Genomic DNA, 20,187 nt, shown 5'->3' with positions numbered 1-20,187 from the left:
GCTCACACATGTAATCCCAGTGCTTTGGGAGGCCGAGGTGGGCAGATCACGAGGTCAGGAGTTCGAGACCAGCCTGACTAATATGGTAAAAGCCTGTATCTACTAAAAATACAAAAATTAGCTGGGCCATACAAAAATTAACCAGGTGTGGTGGCGCATGCCTGTAATCCCAGCTGCTCGGGAGGTTGAGGTAGGAGAATCCCTTGGATCTGGGAGGCGGAGGTTGCAGTGAGCCGAGATCACGCTACTGTACCTCCAGTCTGGGTGACAGAGTGAGATCTTTCTTAAAAAAAAATAGACATTGGAGAGGGGTAAGGACTGAAAAATTACCTGTTGGGTACACTGTTCACTATTCAGGTGATGGGTACACTAAAAGCCTAGACTTTACCATGTCACAGTGTATGCATATAAGAACTCTGCACTTGTACCCCCTAAATATATAAAAACTTAAAAATAAAATATTGAGATTGGCATAGTTGAAGACAGTAACCCAAAGAATAACTTTGTAATTATCATCCTTTACTTTTAACTCTGTGTTCTTGAAATTGGCCTATCTGGAACCTTTTCTTCTTCTTTTTTACAACTTCTATTATAAACCAAACATATTTTGAATATTTTCCCATATCAGGACATACAAATCTAAGGATTTTAAGCAACTTATATGACCCAAATAATCATTTCATCTCATTATATTGTAGAGTATGGCAAGCTCCTGTTTTTATTGGAGTACCATGCTAATAGATTTTACAGATAACAAGTGACCTGAAGTATCTTTGCTTTTACATCTGATGGTGGCTGCGTGTGGGGGCTCATGTCTGTGATCCCAGCACTTTGGGAGGTTGAGGCAGGAGGATTGCTTGAGCCCAGGAGTTTGAGACCAGCCTAGGCAACATAGTGAGACCTCGTCTCTATTAAAAAAAAAGAAAAACAAAATCTGATGTTGAGTCAGTGGCAATAACTTCAGTTACTGAGTAATATTTATTACTCAGGTCTGTAGAGCAAACAAAAAATTAAACAATTCCGATTACATAGTGATCATCCCGTGTAGCTTTGTTAAGTTGTTTTTTTTTTTTTTCTTTGAGACGAAGTCTCGCTCTTGTCCCCCAGGCAGGAGTGCAATGGTGCAATCTTGGCTCACTGCAACCTCCGCCTCCTGTGTTCAAGTGATTCTCCTGCCTCAGCCTCCTGAGCAGCTGGGATTACAGGTGCCTGCCACCACACCCGTCTAATTTTTCTAGGGGATTTCACCATGTTGGCCAGGCTAGTCTCGAACTCCTGACCTCAGGTGATCCGCCCGCCTCAGCCTCCCAAAATGCTGGGATTATATGCATGAGCCACTGTGCCTGGCCTAAGCTGGTTGTTTTATTTATTCCTGCAGATTTCTTCTTTTCCTTAGATAGCACTTTAACAATATGCATAAATTGTCACGTATTGGTGTCCCCCCCCCCTTTTTTTTTTTTAACAGTTTTTTTGTTTAAACTTTTTTCCTGACAGTGAGCAATGAATAAAGTACAGCACAGAATTTCTCAGTGGATGGAATAACTCTGTTTTTTTTCCCTTTCCCCTTATCACAGTATGTAAGATCTCCCATAGGAGAGACTTTTACTGTCTGACAGATTATCTTTTATTTGCAGTTTCCTTTGCTGCGGCTTGGTAAAGTTCTGGTAGTAGGGACAGGTCCTTCCAGGATATAATACAGAGAATTGGGCAGCCGATGACCTTTGGGATCATAGTGGGAAGCAGAAGACAGGACTTCTGCTTCTGGTTCAGCTAATCTCTAGTGGTTATATGGAATTCAACAAAGGACTGCTGCCGGGTCATTTTGCCCATTAGGCTCAGAAACAAGGACATATGAGCTTTGTAAAGGAGGATTGGAAATTTTGGTGTGTGTGCTGTTGGTGAGCGTGTATATAGCTATGTTTGTATATCTATATATATACATATGTATGCCTCAGTACTTAAAGAACTGCAGAACTATAGTTCATACATGTTTAATTAAATATTTACAAACTGGTATTATTATAATAGTAAACCACATGTAAGTTCAACTCGTGTGGTTTAATGTGAGATATGTATACTTTTTAATCTTTTGACTAAAAACTGGGATGGACATTACAAAAGTAAGAGTACCTGGTATCTGTGAAGTCTTCCCTTCCGTTTGGTGTGGACTTCAGAAGTTTATAAGATGATTTGACTTTACGTGTCTTACCTTGGAGTTATGGTTTAATTTGCTAGCTTTTGAAACTCTGCTTTAGAGAGCAAATGGTTTTCTTTTAGACTAAAACAAATAATAGAACTTTATAATCTACTTTGTTTCAAGCTGTTTCTTTTGGCTTGATTTAATTTTGTACTGTTTTACATGATGACAGTAACACCATGCTCTCCTTAAAGATTTATGAGTTTATTCACCAAAATGAAATTTTATATACTCTCTGGGGTTTATGTGTTCATTATAGCAACACTGATTTTAATGCTTTATAAAAAGTAGAAGGAATTAAGTATACCTATGTATTTTGTCATATTTTTCAGGATACCTTCTTCTACTCATTGGTCTATGACCCCTCTTTGAAAACACTATTAGCTGACAAAGGTGAAATTAGAGTGGGACCTAGATATCAAGCAGACATTCCAGAAATGCTGTTAGAAGGTATGTTTTTCTGCGTGTTTGCAGTTTTGTGAAACAAATATATCTTGAAACTCAAATATACATGTCCTCATGTAGAAGAGGCAATGTTCAGGGCAAAGTCTAAAAGTTATAAGCACTTGCAATTTTACTGTTCTTTGTAAAAAATAAAAAAAAAAAAAAATAAATAGACATGAGGCCTCGCTATGTTGCCAAGGCTGGTCTTGATCTCCTGGCCTCAAACAATCCTCCCACCTCGAACTCCCAAAAGTGATGCTATTATAGGTGTGGTCTGGCCAGCACTTCCAATTTTAGAAGTACAAAATTACCACATTTTAATGTACTTTGTTTTTACTACACTTCATATATATCTAGTTTTTTAAAACATTGAAGGTTTGTGGCAACCCTGTTGAGCAAGTCATTTGGTGCCATTTTTCCAAAAGGACAGTGTCTCTGTGTCAAATTTTGGTAATTCTTGAAACATTTCAAACCTTTTCATTATTATAATATCTGTTATGGTGATCTGTGATCAGTGATCTTAGATGTAACTATTGTAATTGTTTTGGGGCCACGAACCGTACCCATATGAAAGGATAAACTGAATTGATAAATGCTGTGTGTTCTGAGTGCTCCACTGACTGTGCCTTCCCTGCCTCTTTCTCTCTCCTGGGGTCTCCCTATTTTATGAGACACAACAATATTGAACTTAAGCCAGTTAATAACCCTGCAGTGGCCCATAAGTGTTCAAGTGAAAGGAAAAGTAGCATGTCTCTCACTTTAAATCAAAAGCAAGAAATGAAGCTAGTGAGGAAGGCATGTCAGAAGCCAAGACAGGCCAAAAGCCAGGCCTCTTCCCCCAGTTAGCCAAGTTGTGAATGCAAAGGAAAAGTTCTTGAAGGAAATTAAAAGTGCTACTCCACACTCCAGCCTGGGCGACAGAGCGAGACTCTGTCTCAAAAAAAAAAAAACAAAAAAAAACTACACCAGTGAACACACATGAATGATAAAAAAAAGCAAAACAGGCTGGGTGCAGTGGCTCGTGCCTTTAATCCCAACACTTTGGGGGGCTGCAGCAGGTGGATTACTTGAGACCAGGAGTTCGAGACCAGCCTGGTCAACATGGTGAAACACCATCTCTACTAAAAATACAAAAACTAGCCAAGTATGATGGTGTATGCCTGTATTCCCAACTAATCGGGAGGCTGAGGCAAGAGAATCCCTTGAACCTCGAAGGCAGAGGGGTTGGAGTGAGCCAAGATTGTGCCGCTACACTCCAGCTTGGGCAACAGAGTGAGACTTTGTCTAAAAAAAAAAAAAAAGAAAGAAAAAACAGCCTTACTGCTTTACTGCTGATACCATGGAGAATGTCTTAGTGGCCTAGATAGAAGATCAAACCACCAAGAACATTCCTTTAAGCCAAAGCCTAATGCAGAGCAGAGCGCTAACTCTCTTCAATTCTATGAAGACTGAGAGGTGAGGAAGCTGGAGAAGAAAAGTTTGAAGCTAGCAGAGGTTGGTTCATGGGGTTTAAGGAAAAAATTCTTCATCATAACATAAAAATGCAAGTAAAGCAGCAAGTGCTGATGTAGAAGCTGCAGCAAGTTATCCAAATCTAGCTAAGGTCACTGATGAAGGCTTCTATGCTAAACAACAGAGTTTCAATGTAGATAAAACAGCTTTCTATTGGAAGAAGATGCCATCTAGGACTTTCATAGCTAGAAGCATCAAAGGACAGGCTGACTCTCTGATTAGTGACTAATGCAGCTGGTGACTTGAAGCCAATCCTCTTTTGCCATTCCAAAAATCCCAGACTCCTTAAGAATTACGCTAAATCTGCTCTGCCTGTGTCCCGTAAATAGAACAACAAAGCCTAAATGACAGCACCTCTGTTTACAGCATGGTTTACTGAATATTTTAAGCTCGCTATTGAGACCTACTGCTTAGGAAAAAGGATTCCTTTCAGAATTCTTTTCAAAAACTGCTCATTGATAATGCTCCTTATCACCCAAGACCTCTAATGGGGATGTACAAGGAGGTGAATGTTGTTTGCATGACTGCTGAGACAACATCCATTCTGGAGCCTATGGATCAAGGAGAAATTTTGACTTTCACATTTTATTATTAAGAAATAACATCACCTAAGGCTGTACTTGCCATAGATAATGATTCCTCTGATGGATCTGAGTAGTCAATCGAAAACCTTCTGGAAAGGATTCTCCATTCTAGATGCCAGTGACAACAATTGTAATTGATAGGAGGAGGTCAAAATATTAATATTAACAGGAGTTTAGAAGTTGATTCCAACACTCGTGAATAACTTTGAAGGGTTTACGACTTCAGTGGCGGAAGTAACTGTAGTTATGGTGGATATAATATGCAAGAAAACTACAGTGAGAGTGGGCCCTGAAGATGTGACTGACTGAATTGCTGCAATCTTGTGGTAAAACTTGGATGAATGAGTAGTTGATTCTTATGGATGAGCAAAGAAAGTGGTTTCTTGAGATGGAATCTACTCCTGGTGAAGATGTTGTGAACACTGTTGAAATGGCAATGAAGGGTTTGGAATATTACATAAACTTAGTTGGCAAAGCAGTGGCAGGGTTTGAGAGGGTTGTCTCTGTTTTTGAAAGAAGTCTACTGGCCGGGCGCGGTGGCTCACGCCTGTAATCCCAGCACTTTGGGAGGCCGAGGCAGGCGGATCACGAGGTCAGGAGATTGAGACCATCCTGGCTAACATGGTGAAACCCCGTCTCTACTAAAAATACAAAAAATTAGCCGGCCGTGGTGGCGGGCGCCTATAGTCCCAGCTACTCGGGAGGCTGAGGCAGGAGAATGGCGTGGAACCCGGGAGGCAGAGGTTGCAGTGAGCCGAGATCACGCCACTGCACTCCAGCCTGGGTGACAGAGTGAGACTCCGTCTACAAACAAAAACAGAAAAAAAAAGGAAGGAAGTCTACCATAGGTAAAATGCTATGTCAGCTGTTTAACCTATGCTCACATCACATGCTACAGAGCATCACAGGCAACAGAGAAAAACTTTTTTTTTTAGAGACAGAGTCTCGCTCTGTGGCCCAGGCTGAAGTGCAGTGGCACAATCTTGGCTCACTGCAGCTTCCGCCCCCTGGGTTCAAACGATTCCTGTGCCTCGACCTCTCGAGTAGCTGGGATTATAGACATGTGCCACCATGCCCGGCTAATTTTTTTGTAGTTTTAGTAGAGATGGGGTTTTGCCTTGTTGGCCAGGCTGGTCTTGAACTCCTGACTTCAAGCGATCTGTCCACCTTGGCGTCCCAAAGTGCTGGGATTACAGGTGTGTGCCATCCCCCCACCCCACCTGCCTCCCACCCCGCCTCCCACTGCCAGCAGTCTTGGAATGTTTTAACCAGAAACAAGGAATACCTTTCCTTTCTTCAAGGCTACTTCTGAGTATTTATTTTTACATTTTATAACTTGGTAGTTTTCTTTGTTAAGTATTCATCTCTAACAAAAACAACAGATTTATCGATTTTATTGAAAAATACCGTATTTTTCATCATAAATGTAGAAGCCATTTTGAACTCTTATTTCAGCCTGAAGCATTAAAGCATATGCAGAATGTTTCTTTTCACTTGTAATCAGGCAACTGGGTGGATGCAAAGTTTAAAGAACTCTTCTTTTTTTTTGAAACGGAGTTTTGCTCTTGTTGCCCAGGCTGGAGTGCAGTGGCGTGATCTCAGCTCACTGCAACCTCTGCCTCCCAGGTTCAAGCGATTCTCCTGCATCAGTCTCCCGAGTGGCTGGGATTACAGGTGCCTGCCACCACACCCAGCTAATTTTTGTATTTTTAGCAGGGACAGGGTTTCGCCGTGTTGGCCAGGCTGGTCTTGAACTCCTGACCTCAGGTGATCCACCTGCCTTGGCCTCCCAAGGTGCTGGGATTACAAGCATGAGCCTCTGTGCCCAGCCACCCTTCTTTTTTCTAATGACTATTTTTTTGGGGGAGAAGGAGTGGGGATACCAGTAGGTATACCAGTAATTAATCACACTTGAAAAACGTGGTCATTGCCATCACAGAAACTCCCATATGTAGCTAGTACCTGATTGCAGGGAAGTTAAATAGTAGGACATATCATATTCAAGAACAGATGTTTAGGATTTGCTGGAATCCATTCTTCCTAACCCTTTTAGTACTCCTGAGTGGGTACATTTCCACCAGTGGCCAGATTCTAATTTGCATTGGCATGGAATGTAGAACTGGAATTAATATCTTGGGTAGGTGGCAGCAGCAGCACTCTGCCAGGATATGTTACAGGCTTGCTTTCTTTGTGAACATGTCTTGATGGATACTAAGAGATTGTTGCAGCATTTGTCTTGCTAGGGAATAAATCTTTTTGTGGCTTTTCGATTTTTAAATTCATTTATGGCTACCCATCACCTAACAAACTCTAGAGATCTGAAAAGAGTATGTAGTTTACAAATGAAAGTAAAGGTGTCTTTTAGATTTTACATCTTTCACTGAGTCTGAATAAACCACCTAGAAAATTTTCCATAAAAGAGAAGTTTTGAGTCATTATTTAAATGTATTATAACATCGGAATTTTAAGAAAAATTTGTTTTACATATTAAATTTAAATTTTAACTGTTAAAGTATGTTATGACAACCTTAAATTATTAAACGAAAATGACTCTAGGTTCACAAGTTTGGGTAATCCTGACTATACTATGTTTTAATTGAGTAACCTTGGGGAAATGATTAACCCCTCCAAGTTCCCGTTTCTTTCTCTTTAAACAGGGAATGATAGTGTATGTAGTACATTATATCGTTGTGATGAGCAAATGAGGTAATTCTTGTCATGCAGTTAGCACAGCTCCCAGCTGTTACAGTCCTCTCCCCCTGGCCTCTAGTACCACTATTTAATAGCTGTTATCGGCCGGGTGCAGTGGCTCATGCCTGTAATCCCAGCACTTTGGGAGGCTGAGGCGGGCAGATCATTTGAGGTCAGGAGTTCGAGACCAGCTTGACCAACCATGGTGAAACCCCATCTCTACTAAAAAATACAAAAATTAGCCGAGTGTGGTGGTGGGTACCTGTAATCTCAGCTACTCAGGAGGCTGAGGCAGGAGAATCGCTTGAACGCAGGAGGCGGAGGTTGCAGTGAGCCAAGATCGTACCACTGCACTCCAGCATGGGTGACAGAGTGAGACTCCCTCTCCAAAAAAAAAAAAAAAAAAAAAAAAAAAAAAAAAAAAAAAAAAAAAAAAAAAAAAAAAAAAAAAAAAGCTGTTCTCACCAATCACACTCTTTACTCTTTTTGAGTGTTAAAGAATTAAAATAGTATATCTTTTGTTACACTGTATGCACTTAAAACTTGTATTAACTCATATTCTGTTGGCAAACAGGAAAATGTTAGTATAGAGTGAAAATTGTGTCAGTTCATATGTGGCTTTCCCCAGCAATAAGGGAAACAAGTGTTCTCACAGATAAGGAGAGTTTAAGAAAGAGCAAGTGGAAATTTTTACAAAAGTGCCTTCCTTTGATTTAAGCAGTGGCTGATTTTGTGGTCTGAAAATCTGAGACACTTTCCACTGTGTTAAAACTATATGGGGAAGCTTTGAGTTACAGATGAAGAGACTCTGAAGATATTTCCTTCAGTGTTTGGGGGAAAAATTGCATTCTGGATTCAATTTTTAATTTATTTGAAGCTGTAAAAAGGGACCTACAGCTCAGTGGAAGAAGCATGAGTCCAGGGTTTAAGGAGATAAAAGATCAGCGGACCTTTATGCTTGGTGCAAATGGCAGTAGAGATTTAATTGTTTTATTATGATTGTTACTTTTTTTGGAATGCTCTGGTTACCAACTTTCCTAGGTTTTGCAAGTTTTATCCTATTTTTTCATAAACCCTATTACCTTCAATTGGTAGTTTTGCAGAATATGAACTTCTTAACAATGTAGTGGATAGTCGTTAACTTAGAAACACTGACCTGTAAGAATTGTTTAAGCAGGTATTGATTGCCATCATATAAAACAGGAATTTTCAGCCATAGGGCAATTTTGTCCTCCAGGAGAATTAGACAATATTAGACATTTTAGTTGTCACGTCTGGTAGAGGGGTAGAGGTGGGAAGGGGCACCTAGTGGGGAGAGGCCAGGTATGAAAAATTTATAGGAACATAGTAAGCATTCAATCAATGTTAGCTAATATTTACATAATTATAATACTATGTACATTTTCAAATACAAATGATTATATGGTCTGGTCTATTTCTGTACATTTGATTGCGTTTGTTTGGGTTTTTTTTTGTTTCTTTGGTTTTTTTTGAGACGGAGTCTCACTCTGTCACCCAGGCTGGAGTGCAGTGGCACGATCTCGGTTCACTGCAAGCTCCACCTCCTGAGTTCATGCCATTTTCCTGCCTCAGCCTCCCGAGTAGCTGGGACTACAGGCTCCCACCACCTCGCCCGGCTAATTTTTTTGTATTTTTAGTAGAGGCGGGGTTTCAAGGATGGTCTCGATCTCCTGACCTCGTGAACCTCCTGCCTCGGCCTCCCAAAGTGCTGGGATTATAGGCATGAGCCACCGTGCCCTTGATTGTGTTTGTTTTTATGGTAGTACATACAACATTGTTTTGATTACTGTTGCCATATATTATAATCTTATCCAGTTGAGTTAATCCTTTCCCTTATTTTAGAACTATTTCATTTGTAGATATTCAAAACATTTTTTATGTACTTCCAAAACTAATTCTTTTATGGCCATGCATCACCTAATGACAGCAATACATTCTGATAAATGTGTCCTTAGGTGATTTCATTGCTGTGCCAACATCATAGAGCATACTTCCACAAACCTAGATTGGTGCAGCTTACTAAACACCCAGGCTATATGGTATAGCCTGTTGCTCCCAGGCTACAAACCTGTACAGCATGTTACTATACTGAATACTGTAGGGAATTAAAACACAATAGTAAGTGCTGTGTATCTAAACATATCTAAGTATAGAAAAGGTATTGTAAAAATACAGTAAAAAGATAATAAGTGGTGCACCCACTGTGTAGGGCACTTACCGTGAATGGAGCTTGCAGCACTGGAAGTTGCTTTGGGTGAGTCAGTGAGTGAGTGGTACGTGGATGTGAAGGACTAGGACATTACTGTAGACTTTATAAACACTGTACACTTAGGCTATACTAATTTTATTTAAAAATTATCTTCAGTAATAAATTAGCTTGCTCAACTTTATTTTTTTTTTAACTTTTTGACTCTTCTATAAAAACACTTAAATATAAACACTGTGAGACTCAAAGAAGGGCCAGATGATGGAAGTTTTTAATACTGCCATCCTGAGATTACCAAAAGAGTAGGGAATTGGTGCTGGGCATGGTGGCTCATGCTTGTAATCCCAGCGCTTAGGAATTGGAAGGCTGAGGCTGGCGGATCACTTGAGGTCAGGAATTCGAGACCAGCCTGGCCAACATGGTGAAACCCCATCTCTACTAAAAATATAAAAAATTAGCTGGGCATTGTGGTGCGTGCCTGTAGGCCCAGCTATTTTGGGAGGCTGAGGCCGGAGAATCACATAAGCCCAGGAGGTTGAAGCTGCAGTGAGCTGTGGTTGTCCGCCACTGTACTCCAGCCAGGGTGACAGAGCGAGACCTTGTCTCAAAAAAAAAGGCCGGGTGTGGTGGCTCACTTCTGTAATCCCAGCACTTTGGGAGGCTGAGTTGGGTGGATCGCCTGAGGTCAGGAGTTCAAGACCAGCCTGGCCAACATGGTGAAACCCCGTCTCAACTAAAAATACAAAAAAATTAGCTGGTCGTGGTGGTGGGCACTTGTAATCCCAGCTACTTCGGGAGGCTGAGGCAGGAGAATGGCTTGAACCCGGGAGATGGAAGTTGCAGTGAGCCGAGATCATGGCATTGCACTCCAGCGTGGGCAACAAGAAAAAAAAGAAAAAAAAAAAGAGTAGGGTGAAGGGAGTTAGTGACACAGGTTACGCGAGAGCAGGGCTAGCAAAGGCTGCATTGCTGCCTGGTTATGTGGATGAACCTCCGAGGTAATCTCCAAGCTGCCCTCAGAAAGGTGTAGCTTGGGGTGAAGTGTCTGTGTCAGATCTTTGGTCTCTTTTTCCTGTAAGTTAGTCTTTCTTAGGTTCATTTAAAGGGGCCTCAGAGAAATCCTGTTTGCATTTGCGGTTTACTTCACTAGTGTAGATTTCCTCTACATATGCAGATCTCCCCCCATAAAAGACAGCCTTTCAGGGCTGGCTAATCTTGTGTTTATTGATCTCAGAATAGCCATCTGGAAATATGCTGAAGAAGTATATTTTCAGGTGAAATATTCTGGTTTTACCTCACTTCTTGATATCAGTTGAAGTAGAAACTGGGTCTCCCTGTGTTGACCAGGCTGCTCTTAAACTCTTGGCCTCAAATGATCCTCCTACCTTGGCCTCCCAAAGTGCTGGGATTACAGATGTGAGCCACTGCACCCTGGCCTTGCTTTTTTATTTACTCAAATCATCTGATCTTCTTTTGAAGATTTTGAAATTTCTTTATGTAAAATCTCCAACTTTATTTCCTAGTGTTTTATATTTTTATTGTCAAAATGAATGTGACTTTAAAAAATTATAGTAACTTATTATTCTTTTGATTCATAACTTAATATGTTGGCCAGAACTTTCAGAACAATATTGAGCAAAAACGGTGATAAAAGACATCCTTGTGTGTTTCTGAATTACATATAATATAAAAAGTATAGTACTCTGATGGCTGGTGCAAAGAAAACGTATGGTATTTGGAACAAAGATTGTTTCAAATGGCCTAAGAAAGGGCCTTTAGGAATCCTTAGTTCTTCAGAGTATTTGAACAACACTTTGTGCTCAAAATTCTTAAGAAGTACTTTGTCAGTATTTTGTAGAGATTTAAAAATATAACTGGAGGGTTAGGGCTAACATTTAAAATAGTTGCTGGGTCTACATTTCTTCAAAATTAAATGAAGCGAAAATAGGAAGCTGTATACAATCACACATTTAGTTGGGAAATACATTTGTAGGAATTTAGAGGTTAGGGGAGATCATCATGGTCTGTGTTTTTTGATGATATGGCACTTGAGCAGATTGGAATTGCCCAGATTATCATACGTGGAGGAGGAAGGGGAGATTATTATAGAGACTGGAATGAACATTAACATGGAATTAATCTTGGTTCAGTTTTTGGCTCATTCCATTGTTACCAGGGCCATTCCAAAGATTGTTGCTAGCGTAGCTGAAAAAAATTTAATTATAAAAGTTCTAAATAAGTTCATTCAAGAGCTTTTTAAAAGTTTTTTCCATGTGAAGAAGTGATCAAACCGATATGAATGTAATTATTTGGTCTATTCAAAATGAGAGTCTCCTCTTAGTTTGAAATGATCGCTTGATATAGAGAATTTCTATATTTTTTTGTTCTTCTTGCTATCTTTCTTCTCAGCCCATGATTGTCTATGTTTTTGGTGTTAGTTTAAATGCTTTCAAGAGTGTTTTATTATTGTTTACAGTGAATTTATTTAGAATTCTTCTAAGTCTTACTTCTGCTATATGCTGCAGACTGTATGGGTGGAATTAAAATTTATCAATTTAACTGACTTGAATTTGAAAAATAAACATCAATTGTAGTCTTATGTTCAGGAGTATACAACAGAAGGGGCTTAAAACTGAATAGCAACATCATTTCTTGTGTGTTATTTAAAATGTAGATTTCAAATGTTTTACCACTACTGTCTATCCTTATTTAAATTATTTTTAAAAAGACATAGGCAGGTTAATCATGTCATTCTCCATTCTCAAGTTTCATGTGGCTTGCAACTTTTTGATTTTTAACTGGTCTTTAAAAATGAACCTAATGTTGAGTGTCTTGTCTTGGCATGCTAAGAATTGTAAACAAAACAAAGAATGAAGTCCTTTCAAACCTTAGATCTTTTTGGCCTAGTACTAGCTCTGCTGTACTCTTTTTATGTCATTTTATATTGGGGTTGGCAGTTGGCTCTCTGGTTACCTGCCTTTGAACCAGGGACAGAATGGGCAGGTCTTTAACCTAACAACAGTGACCTGACTTAAGAGGCTGCAGATGGAATGCCTGCTTCTGTCCTCTCCTTTCCATTGATACCTGCTTGCTCTTATCCTAGGCGGCCCACAGCCTGGGTTTGTCAGTCACTGGGGAATGTTCAGCTTCAGAGTATTATGTCAGCCATTGCAAGCCTAATGTTATAGATGCAGTGATCAAAAGCAAAACAAAGCCAAAAGCAGTCCCTATCATTTTTTTTTTTTTTTTTGTATTTTTAGTAGAGACGGGTTTCACCGTGGTCTCGATCTCCTGACCTCATGATCCGCCCGCCTCGGCCTCCCAAAGTGCTGGGATTACAAGCGTGAGCCACCACGCCCGGCCAGCAGTCCCTATCATTAAAGAGCTCTTATTCTAGTAAGAATCCATAGCTATAAATCAAAATTCCGTTGGCTCCCAAGTCTACTTTTCATTACAATCATTTGTCCTAACATTGACTCTTGTTCAATGGTTATCTCTTTGTGAGACATTCTAAAGCAAAGCATTCGGCATTATTGCCAGTCTTCTCTTGGCCCTTACCTCCTGTTTGTGTATCTTTTTTTGTTTTGTTTTGTGACACCCAGGCTAGAATGCAGTGGTATGATTATGGCTCACTACAGCTTGGACCTCCTGGGCTGAAGCAGCCTTTCCACCTCAGCTTCCTGAGTAGCTGTGACTACAGGCATATGCCACAACACACGGCTAATTTTATTTATTTTTTGTAGAGTTGGGGTCTCACTGTGTTGCCCAGGTTGGTCTTGAACTTCTGGTCTCAAGTAATCCTCCTGCCCCAGCTTCCCAAAGTGCTGGGGTTATAGGTGTGAGCCACCACGCCCAGCCTCCTTCTTTCTACGAATGCCAATGCTGTGAGTACAGCTCACAAAACTTGAAATCTACACTCTACATCCAGTCTGTCACTGACATTCCCAAATCTCCTTTCTTTGTGCTCTATTACCAATCTCATAACCATGTTTCAGCCCCTCATTACTTGTGAGGGCACTCTTAAAGGAGGCTGCTATGTCTCTCTCTATCAGGTATCTCTGCAGAGGAAATTATAAACCGTGACTAGCTTTGAAAGTTGAAGTTTAGTTCTGCTCTTGTCACTCCCTTACCAGAAAAATCAAGGGCTTCTCATTACCTCCAAATAAAATCTCTTCGAAAAACATCTATGTAGGATCTTCAGTAATGTGTTCATAACCCACTTCTCTTAGCTATCTTCTCTCATTCCATAAAGTACTCCAGACATTATGAGCTACTTTTCTATGACGTTTTAATGCCCCGTGATTTTGTTCATGTTCTCATTTCTTTTTTAAAAAATCTTCCCCTGCTGGTGCTTTAGTTCTTAGCAGAAATGCCATCTCCTTCATGACATTGTTTCTTACCTAGCTTGAAATGATTTCTCTACTTTTCAGATTCTTATGCTATAACTATTAATATGTGTCTCTTATTCTGTTTATTTGGTTTATATCATATGTATTTATGCATAGTTTAAGCATCTTGTGGAGTGATGCTTTCTTTCTTTCTTTGTTTTTTTCTGAGACAAAGTCTTACTCTGTCACCCAGGCTGGAGTACAGTGGCGCAATCTCAGCTCACTGCAACCTCTACCTTCCGGGTTCAAGCGATTCTCGTGCCTTAACCTCCCCAGTAGCTGGGATTACAGGCGCCTGCTACCACACCCGGCTAATTTTCGTATTTTTAGTAGAGACAGGATTTCTCTATATTGACCAGGCTTGTTTCAAACTTCTGGCCTCAAGTGATCTGTCCACCTCGGCCTCCCAAAGTGCCGAGATTACAGGTGCGGGCGACCGCACCCAGCCTGTTGCTTTTTCATCTTTATGTCCCTTAGCATGGCACTTACTGCCTCTCACATACAGCTACTCCAGAAATAAACATTAAGGACTAAATGAAGATACCTTTTGGTTAGTTTGGTGTCATTATCATCAGTGTTCACTTTAACGAGGTGTTGTACATCTGCGTCTGAAAGAATATGCCAAAACTATGGGCACTTACCTTACACGTAAACATTTCTAATGCTGTGGTGACAGTTGTCATCAGTGGTATGAGACGGTATGCCTTGTCAGTAACAAGACTCCATTTTATTTATTTTTGGACAGGAGAATCAGATGAGAGGGAACAGTCAAAATTGGAAGTTAAAGTTTGGGATCCAAATAGCCCACTTACGGATCGACAGATTGACCAGTTTTTAGTTGTAGCACGGTGAGTACGAGTATGGCATTATTGAGTCAATACATTTCTTTATATAAAAGAATTCATAGGTATATGTATTTTTATTTCTTTGAATTCTGCTTTCCCCCCACTGATTGTATTATTTTTTTTAGTTAGGTAAGAAAGCTCAATACATTATGCTGCTTCCTAAATTTCTTAATTTCTGTTTTAAATGAAAATAGTTGTATTAATTTTTACTGATTAAGAAAACAGAAGAGCATAAAGAAGAAATTCTTTATACCTGAAGAAAATACCTGAAGTCCCATATCCTTAATGAAAAGAGTCATCCTTTTTACTTGACATGGCTTTACTCTGGACGTGGATTATTCCGGTGTCAATAAGAATGTGCACCTGGAATTCGCTCACCGCATCCATGTGTGAGTAAGGCCTGTTGCTAAGCATAGCACTTTGCCTTTAGAGCTTTCAGCCTGGCTACCTGGCTGGCTTGCTTCCTTCCTCCCCTTTTCTTAAGAGAATGAATGGGACAGAATTTTATTTTTACTTAAAAAATGATAACAGTAAAAGTACATCAGCAAGCAATTGATGAATGAACTGAGGTATACTCATATAGTGAAATATTACTTTATGGCAATTGAATGAATTAAAGCTATATGTAGCAAAGAGATAAACATCACAAATAATGTTGAGGGTATATACCATGTGATCATTTATGTGCATACACAGTAATTATTTATAAAATGTTTGTGTACAAAACAATATTTTATTAGTGGATTTTTAAATACATTAAATGGGTATATGTAGTATATATGATCTAGGAGTATATATAGGGAACTCTAACAAATTTATAATATTTATTTTTTAAAAGAATGAACCGAACATGGCAAAATATTAATATGAGTTAGATCTGGACAGTGGATGCAAGGGTCTTCATTATGTTATTGTCTGATTTTGTGTTGAACTTATTTCGCAATACAGAGGAAAAAATAGTCTTGGCTCATCCTTAGATACCACTGTTCATAGAGCCAGTCACCATGGACGATCCTACTTTTTATTGGTGGCCAGGCATTTGGAGTCCAGAGCCCATCACCTAACTACTAAGTGACTGGATGGAGACACTTGATGAGCATTGTGAAGGGGCCAATCTTGTGGCGCCTTGTTGAGTACAGAATACTGGTCTAGAATCTCCAGACAGGCTGTCTGGATTGGGGATTGATTAGGAGACATTGCCGTTTTCAAATTTGATTTGTATTCCGTGTTCTCATTTTTCTGATTGCCAAGGGCTGTGTGTTTCCCTTCAAAGCCAGCATGAAGGACACCAAGGAGTTGGTTACTAGTATGTTTTTGGTTTCAATATTTGTTTTAAAAAATAATCTTCTAGGCTGGGATTGGTGGCTTATGCATGTAACCCCAGCACTTTGGGAGGCCAAGGCAGGAGGATTGTTTGAGTCCAGGAGTTCAAGACCAACCTGGGCAATATAGTAAGACCTCATCTCTTAAAAAAAAAAAAGGGCTGGGCGCAGTGGCTCACGCCACCTGTAATCCCAGTGCTTTGAGAGGCCAAGGCAGGCAGATCACCTTAGGTCAGGAGTTCAAGACTAGCCTGGCCAATATGGTGAAACCCCTTCTCTACAAAAATACAAAAAAAATTAGCTGGGCATAATGGTGGGTGCCTGTAATCCCAGCTACTTGGGAGACTGAGGTGGGAGAATCGCTTGAACCTGCGAGGCGGAGGTTGCAGGGAGCCAGCACACCATTGCACTCCAGCCTGGGCGACAGAGCAAGACTCTGTCTCAAAAAAAAAAAAAAGATCTTCTAAATACAAATTAAGACCACAGTCAAATACCACTGCCAATCCACCAGCATGGTTAAAATTTTAAAGACTGACAGTGCTAAGCATTGATCAAGATTTAGAACCAATACTCTCATATCCTGCTGGTGGGGGTGTAAATTGGTACAGCTCCTTTGGAATACTGTTTGCTGTCATCTAACACAAAATCTCTTAAGTTTCACTCCTAAATATCTATGCAGCAGAAATGCATACACCTTTGCACCAAAAGATACGTATACAAATGGATTTATGGCACTATTCATAGTAACCCAAACTGGAAACAACACGAAATGTCTATCAGCAGTAGAGTGGTGGTGGGGATGAGACGTCGTACAACAGAATGTTGCGTAACAGGGAAAAATGAGTGAATACAGCTGTAGCTAACAACATGGATGAATCCACAAACGTAATTTTAATCAAAAGAAGCTGGACATAATGTCCAGCTGCGTGATTCTATTTGAGCCAAACTAATCTGTGGTGCTATAATCCAGGGTGGTGGTTCCCTGTGGAAAGGAGCTTGAGAAGCCTCTGGGTTGTGGTCATGTTCTTTCTTGAACTGTATGTTGGTGGCATGCATGTGTTCACTTTACAGTAACTGTCTGTACACTGTGTGCTTTTCAACATGTTTGTTGTATTTTAATTAAAATATTTATAAAATTTCTTCCTTAGGGGTCAACCACAATGGCTTATGCCTGTAATCCCAAAACTTTTGGGAGGCCGAGGCGGGAGGATCACTTGAGCCCAGGAGTTTGAGACCAGCCTGGGCAGCATAGGGAGGCCTTGTCTACAAAAAAGATTTTTTAATTAGCCAAAAAAAAAAAAAAAAAATAGCTGGGCGTGGTGGTGCATGCCTGTATTCCAGCTACTTGCGAAGCTGAGGTGGGAAGATTGTTTGAGCCCAGGAAGTTGAGGCTGCAGTGAGCTATGATCACACTATTGCACTCCAGCCTGGGTGACAGAGTGAGACGCTGTCTCAACAAATAAAAATAATAAAAATGAAAAATCTCTTCGGTAGCAAATATGTTTGAAATACAGACAGGAAAAGCAGTGAGTCTTCATTTTGTGCTGTATGTCTTAAGGTTAGGGTTTCTTACATATTGGAAGGACTTCCAGATCATTAAAGTCAGCATTATGGTAATTTCTTTTTAAATGAGATTTTAGTAGAAATCTGTTTCATGTTGAATCCTCACAGGAAGGGGTTGTTGCTACAGTTAATGATATATTGGGGGAAAAAATGTTACTGAGTTTCACAATTTGGGCTTAAAAACTAGTCAAAACTTGCTTTGCTATAATAGCCAAACTCTGCAGCCGACTTTTTATTTTTTGAGCCAATTTGAATACCAAATGTTTTACTCCCTGACATGTTATAACAGAGCTTCCCTTTCCTTCTTTTTTCCCCCCTCCACAGGCTATTTTTTTCTTGATTTCGTGATAACGACCTGTTTATAGTAAATTGGCTTGTCAATTATTATATCTTATAGAGTGAAAATTTTTTTTATTTGATGTTTGATTCTCATTCAGAAACTTGTTTTTGCCTTTTCTTTTACGGTTTTTTATTTACTATCCATATGTGTTTTTTAAAACATTAAAAAAAACAAACCAAAACAGATACTTAATTTTTCCTTATTGTGTTTGTGGTTTATTCAGTGCTGTTGGGACATTTGCCAGAGCCCTGGATTGCAGCAGTTCTGTGAGGCAGCCTAGTTTGCATATGAGTGCTGCTGCAGCTTCCCGAGACATCACCTTGGTAAGATATGGTTTGAAATTTTGTGGGTATTTATGCTTCTGTTACTTGTTTAATTTTAAAGCCATCGTGGCAATACGGCAGACCGGGAGCTTCTGGGCTCTTAGCCTTCCTGACTGCTAGGTTGATTTGGCTTGGTTACTTGGTTAACTGGGTTATGATAACACTCGTCTGTGAGTTGAGAGTTTTTTGTGTCTGTTCATTAGAAAGAGGGGCTGTTTTCTTCTTCTTTTTTCTTTCTTTATATATTTGGAGATGGAGTCTTGCTCTGTCGCGAGGCTGGAGTGCGGTGGCACGATCTCAGCTCATTGCAACCTCTGCCTCCTGGGTTCAAGTGATTCTCGTGCCTCAGCCTCCTGAGGAGCTGAGATTACAGGCACACGCCACCACACCCAGCTAATTTTTGTATTTTTAGTAGAGACGGGGTTTTACCATGTTGGCCAGGTTGGTCTCAAACTTCTGACCTTGTGATCCGCCCCCCCCCCTCGGCCTTCCAAAGTGCTGGGATTACAGGCATGAGCCACCACACCTGGCCAGAGGGGCTATTTTCTTACATAATTTTATTACATTATAGTTGGTATCTTTTAAATCTATTTACTTTTTTCTTTTGGTGATCAAATGAAGCTTCTTATATTCAGTTTAATTTTACCACTAATGGCTGCTGTGGTCAGGCATGGGACCTGGCACTTACTGCTTTCTCTGCACTCCGGAAAAGTGGACTTGTGAGTTTTTTGCTGATTGAAGTTACTTACTGTATTTGATTCCTATTACCCCTTGTGATAGGCGTGGTAGGATGCTCATTTTACACATGAGAAAACTGAGCTTTGATGAGGTTATTTGACCAGTATTCATTACATATAACAAAAGTTTCAATATTGTTTTCTAATGAAATGGAATACAATATAGGTTTTTAACTGTCTCATTATAATGCCAATTTGAAATGCTTTTCATAAAATATTTATTTTGGTAATATAAGAACTCATAGAGGAATACACATCAGATTTGTTTTTTTACTTTCTTTTTTAAAAAATTTAATCTATTTTTTAAAAATAAAGACAGGGTCTTACTATGTTATTGCCCAGGCTGGTCTTGAACTCCTCCTGGCTTTAAGCAGTCCTCTTGCCTTGACTTCCCAAAGTGCTGGGATTACTCGTGTGAGCCACTGCTCCCAGCCTTGTTTCTTATGCATTTTGTGTACTTCTGTACAATTACAGATTGTGACTAAAGCTGTGGAACTCCTTGCCTTGTCCTTTCTCAAAGACTAGAATTGTTTATAAAAGAAAGTTTTGTTTTCTCCATTGGGACATTAATATTTTACCCCCAATTTTAGGATCTCCAAAATGAGTTTGTATTTTAGTTGTTTAGAGCTTCGAGAATATTTTATCAGAGAAGCAAGAGTACAGATGTCATGTTTGCAAGAACTTTAAAAATCAGATATTTCACTTTGGGAGGCTGAGGCCGGTGGATTGCTTGAGGTCAGGAGTTTGATACCAAGGTGGGCAACATAGTGAAACCCCCGTCTCTACAAAAAAATACAAAAATTATCTGGGTGTGGTGGCATGTGCCTGTATTCCCAGCTACTTGGGAGGCTGAGTTGGGTGGATTGCTTGAGCCTGGGAGGGAGAGGTTGCAGTGAGCTGAGATCATGCTCATGCCACTTGCCCTCTAGCCTGAGTAACAGAGTGAGACCCTGTCTCAAAAAAAAAAAAAAAAAAAGATATTTATGTGAACCAGAACTATGTGGAATCTAATAA

At 39.9% G+C, this 20,187-nt stretch overlaps 1 protein-coding gene across 8 annotated transcripts in view; it reads left to right on the top strand.

Annotated features, from left to right (window-relative positions):
* The window catches only part of MTA3 (metastasis associated 1 family member 3), a 176,568-nt gene that overhangs the window by 60,868 nt on the left and 95,513 nt on the right, over positions 1-20,187 (top strand). For all 8 annotated transcript variants that reach the window (XR_009209970.1, XM_032178785.2, XM_032178783.2 and 5 more), the window contains exons 6-8: positions 2,530-2,647; positions 14,789-14,891; positions 18,337-18,436. Coding sequence is in view for 7 of the 8 variants with exons in the window: in XM_032178785.2 (XP_032034676.1) it covers positions 2,530-2,647; positions 14,789-14,891; positions 18,337-18,436 (321 nt within the window). In the remaining variant the exon portion in view is untranslated. The remainder of the gene's footprint in view (positions 1-2,529; positions 2,648-14,788; positions 14,892-18,336; positions 18,437-20,187) is intronic.

This window comes from Hylobates moloch, unplaced genomic scaffold (genome assembly GCF_009828535.3).
Source record: "Hylobates moloch isolate HMO894 unplaced genomic scaffold, HMol_V3 SCAFFOLD_15, whole genome shotgun sequence".
In the NCBI taxonomy this organism is placed as follows: domain Eukaryota; kingdom Metazoa; phylum Chordata; class Mammalia; order Primates; family Hylobatidae; genus Hylobates; species Hylobates moloch.
Note: the sequence above shows the minus strand (reverse complement) of the source record. Positions and strands in the feature narration are given on the sequence as shown.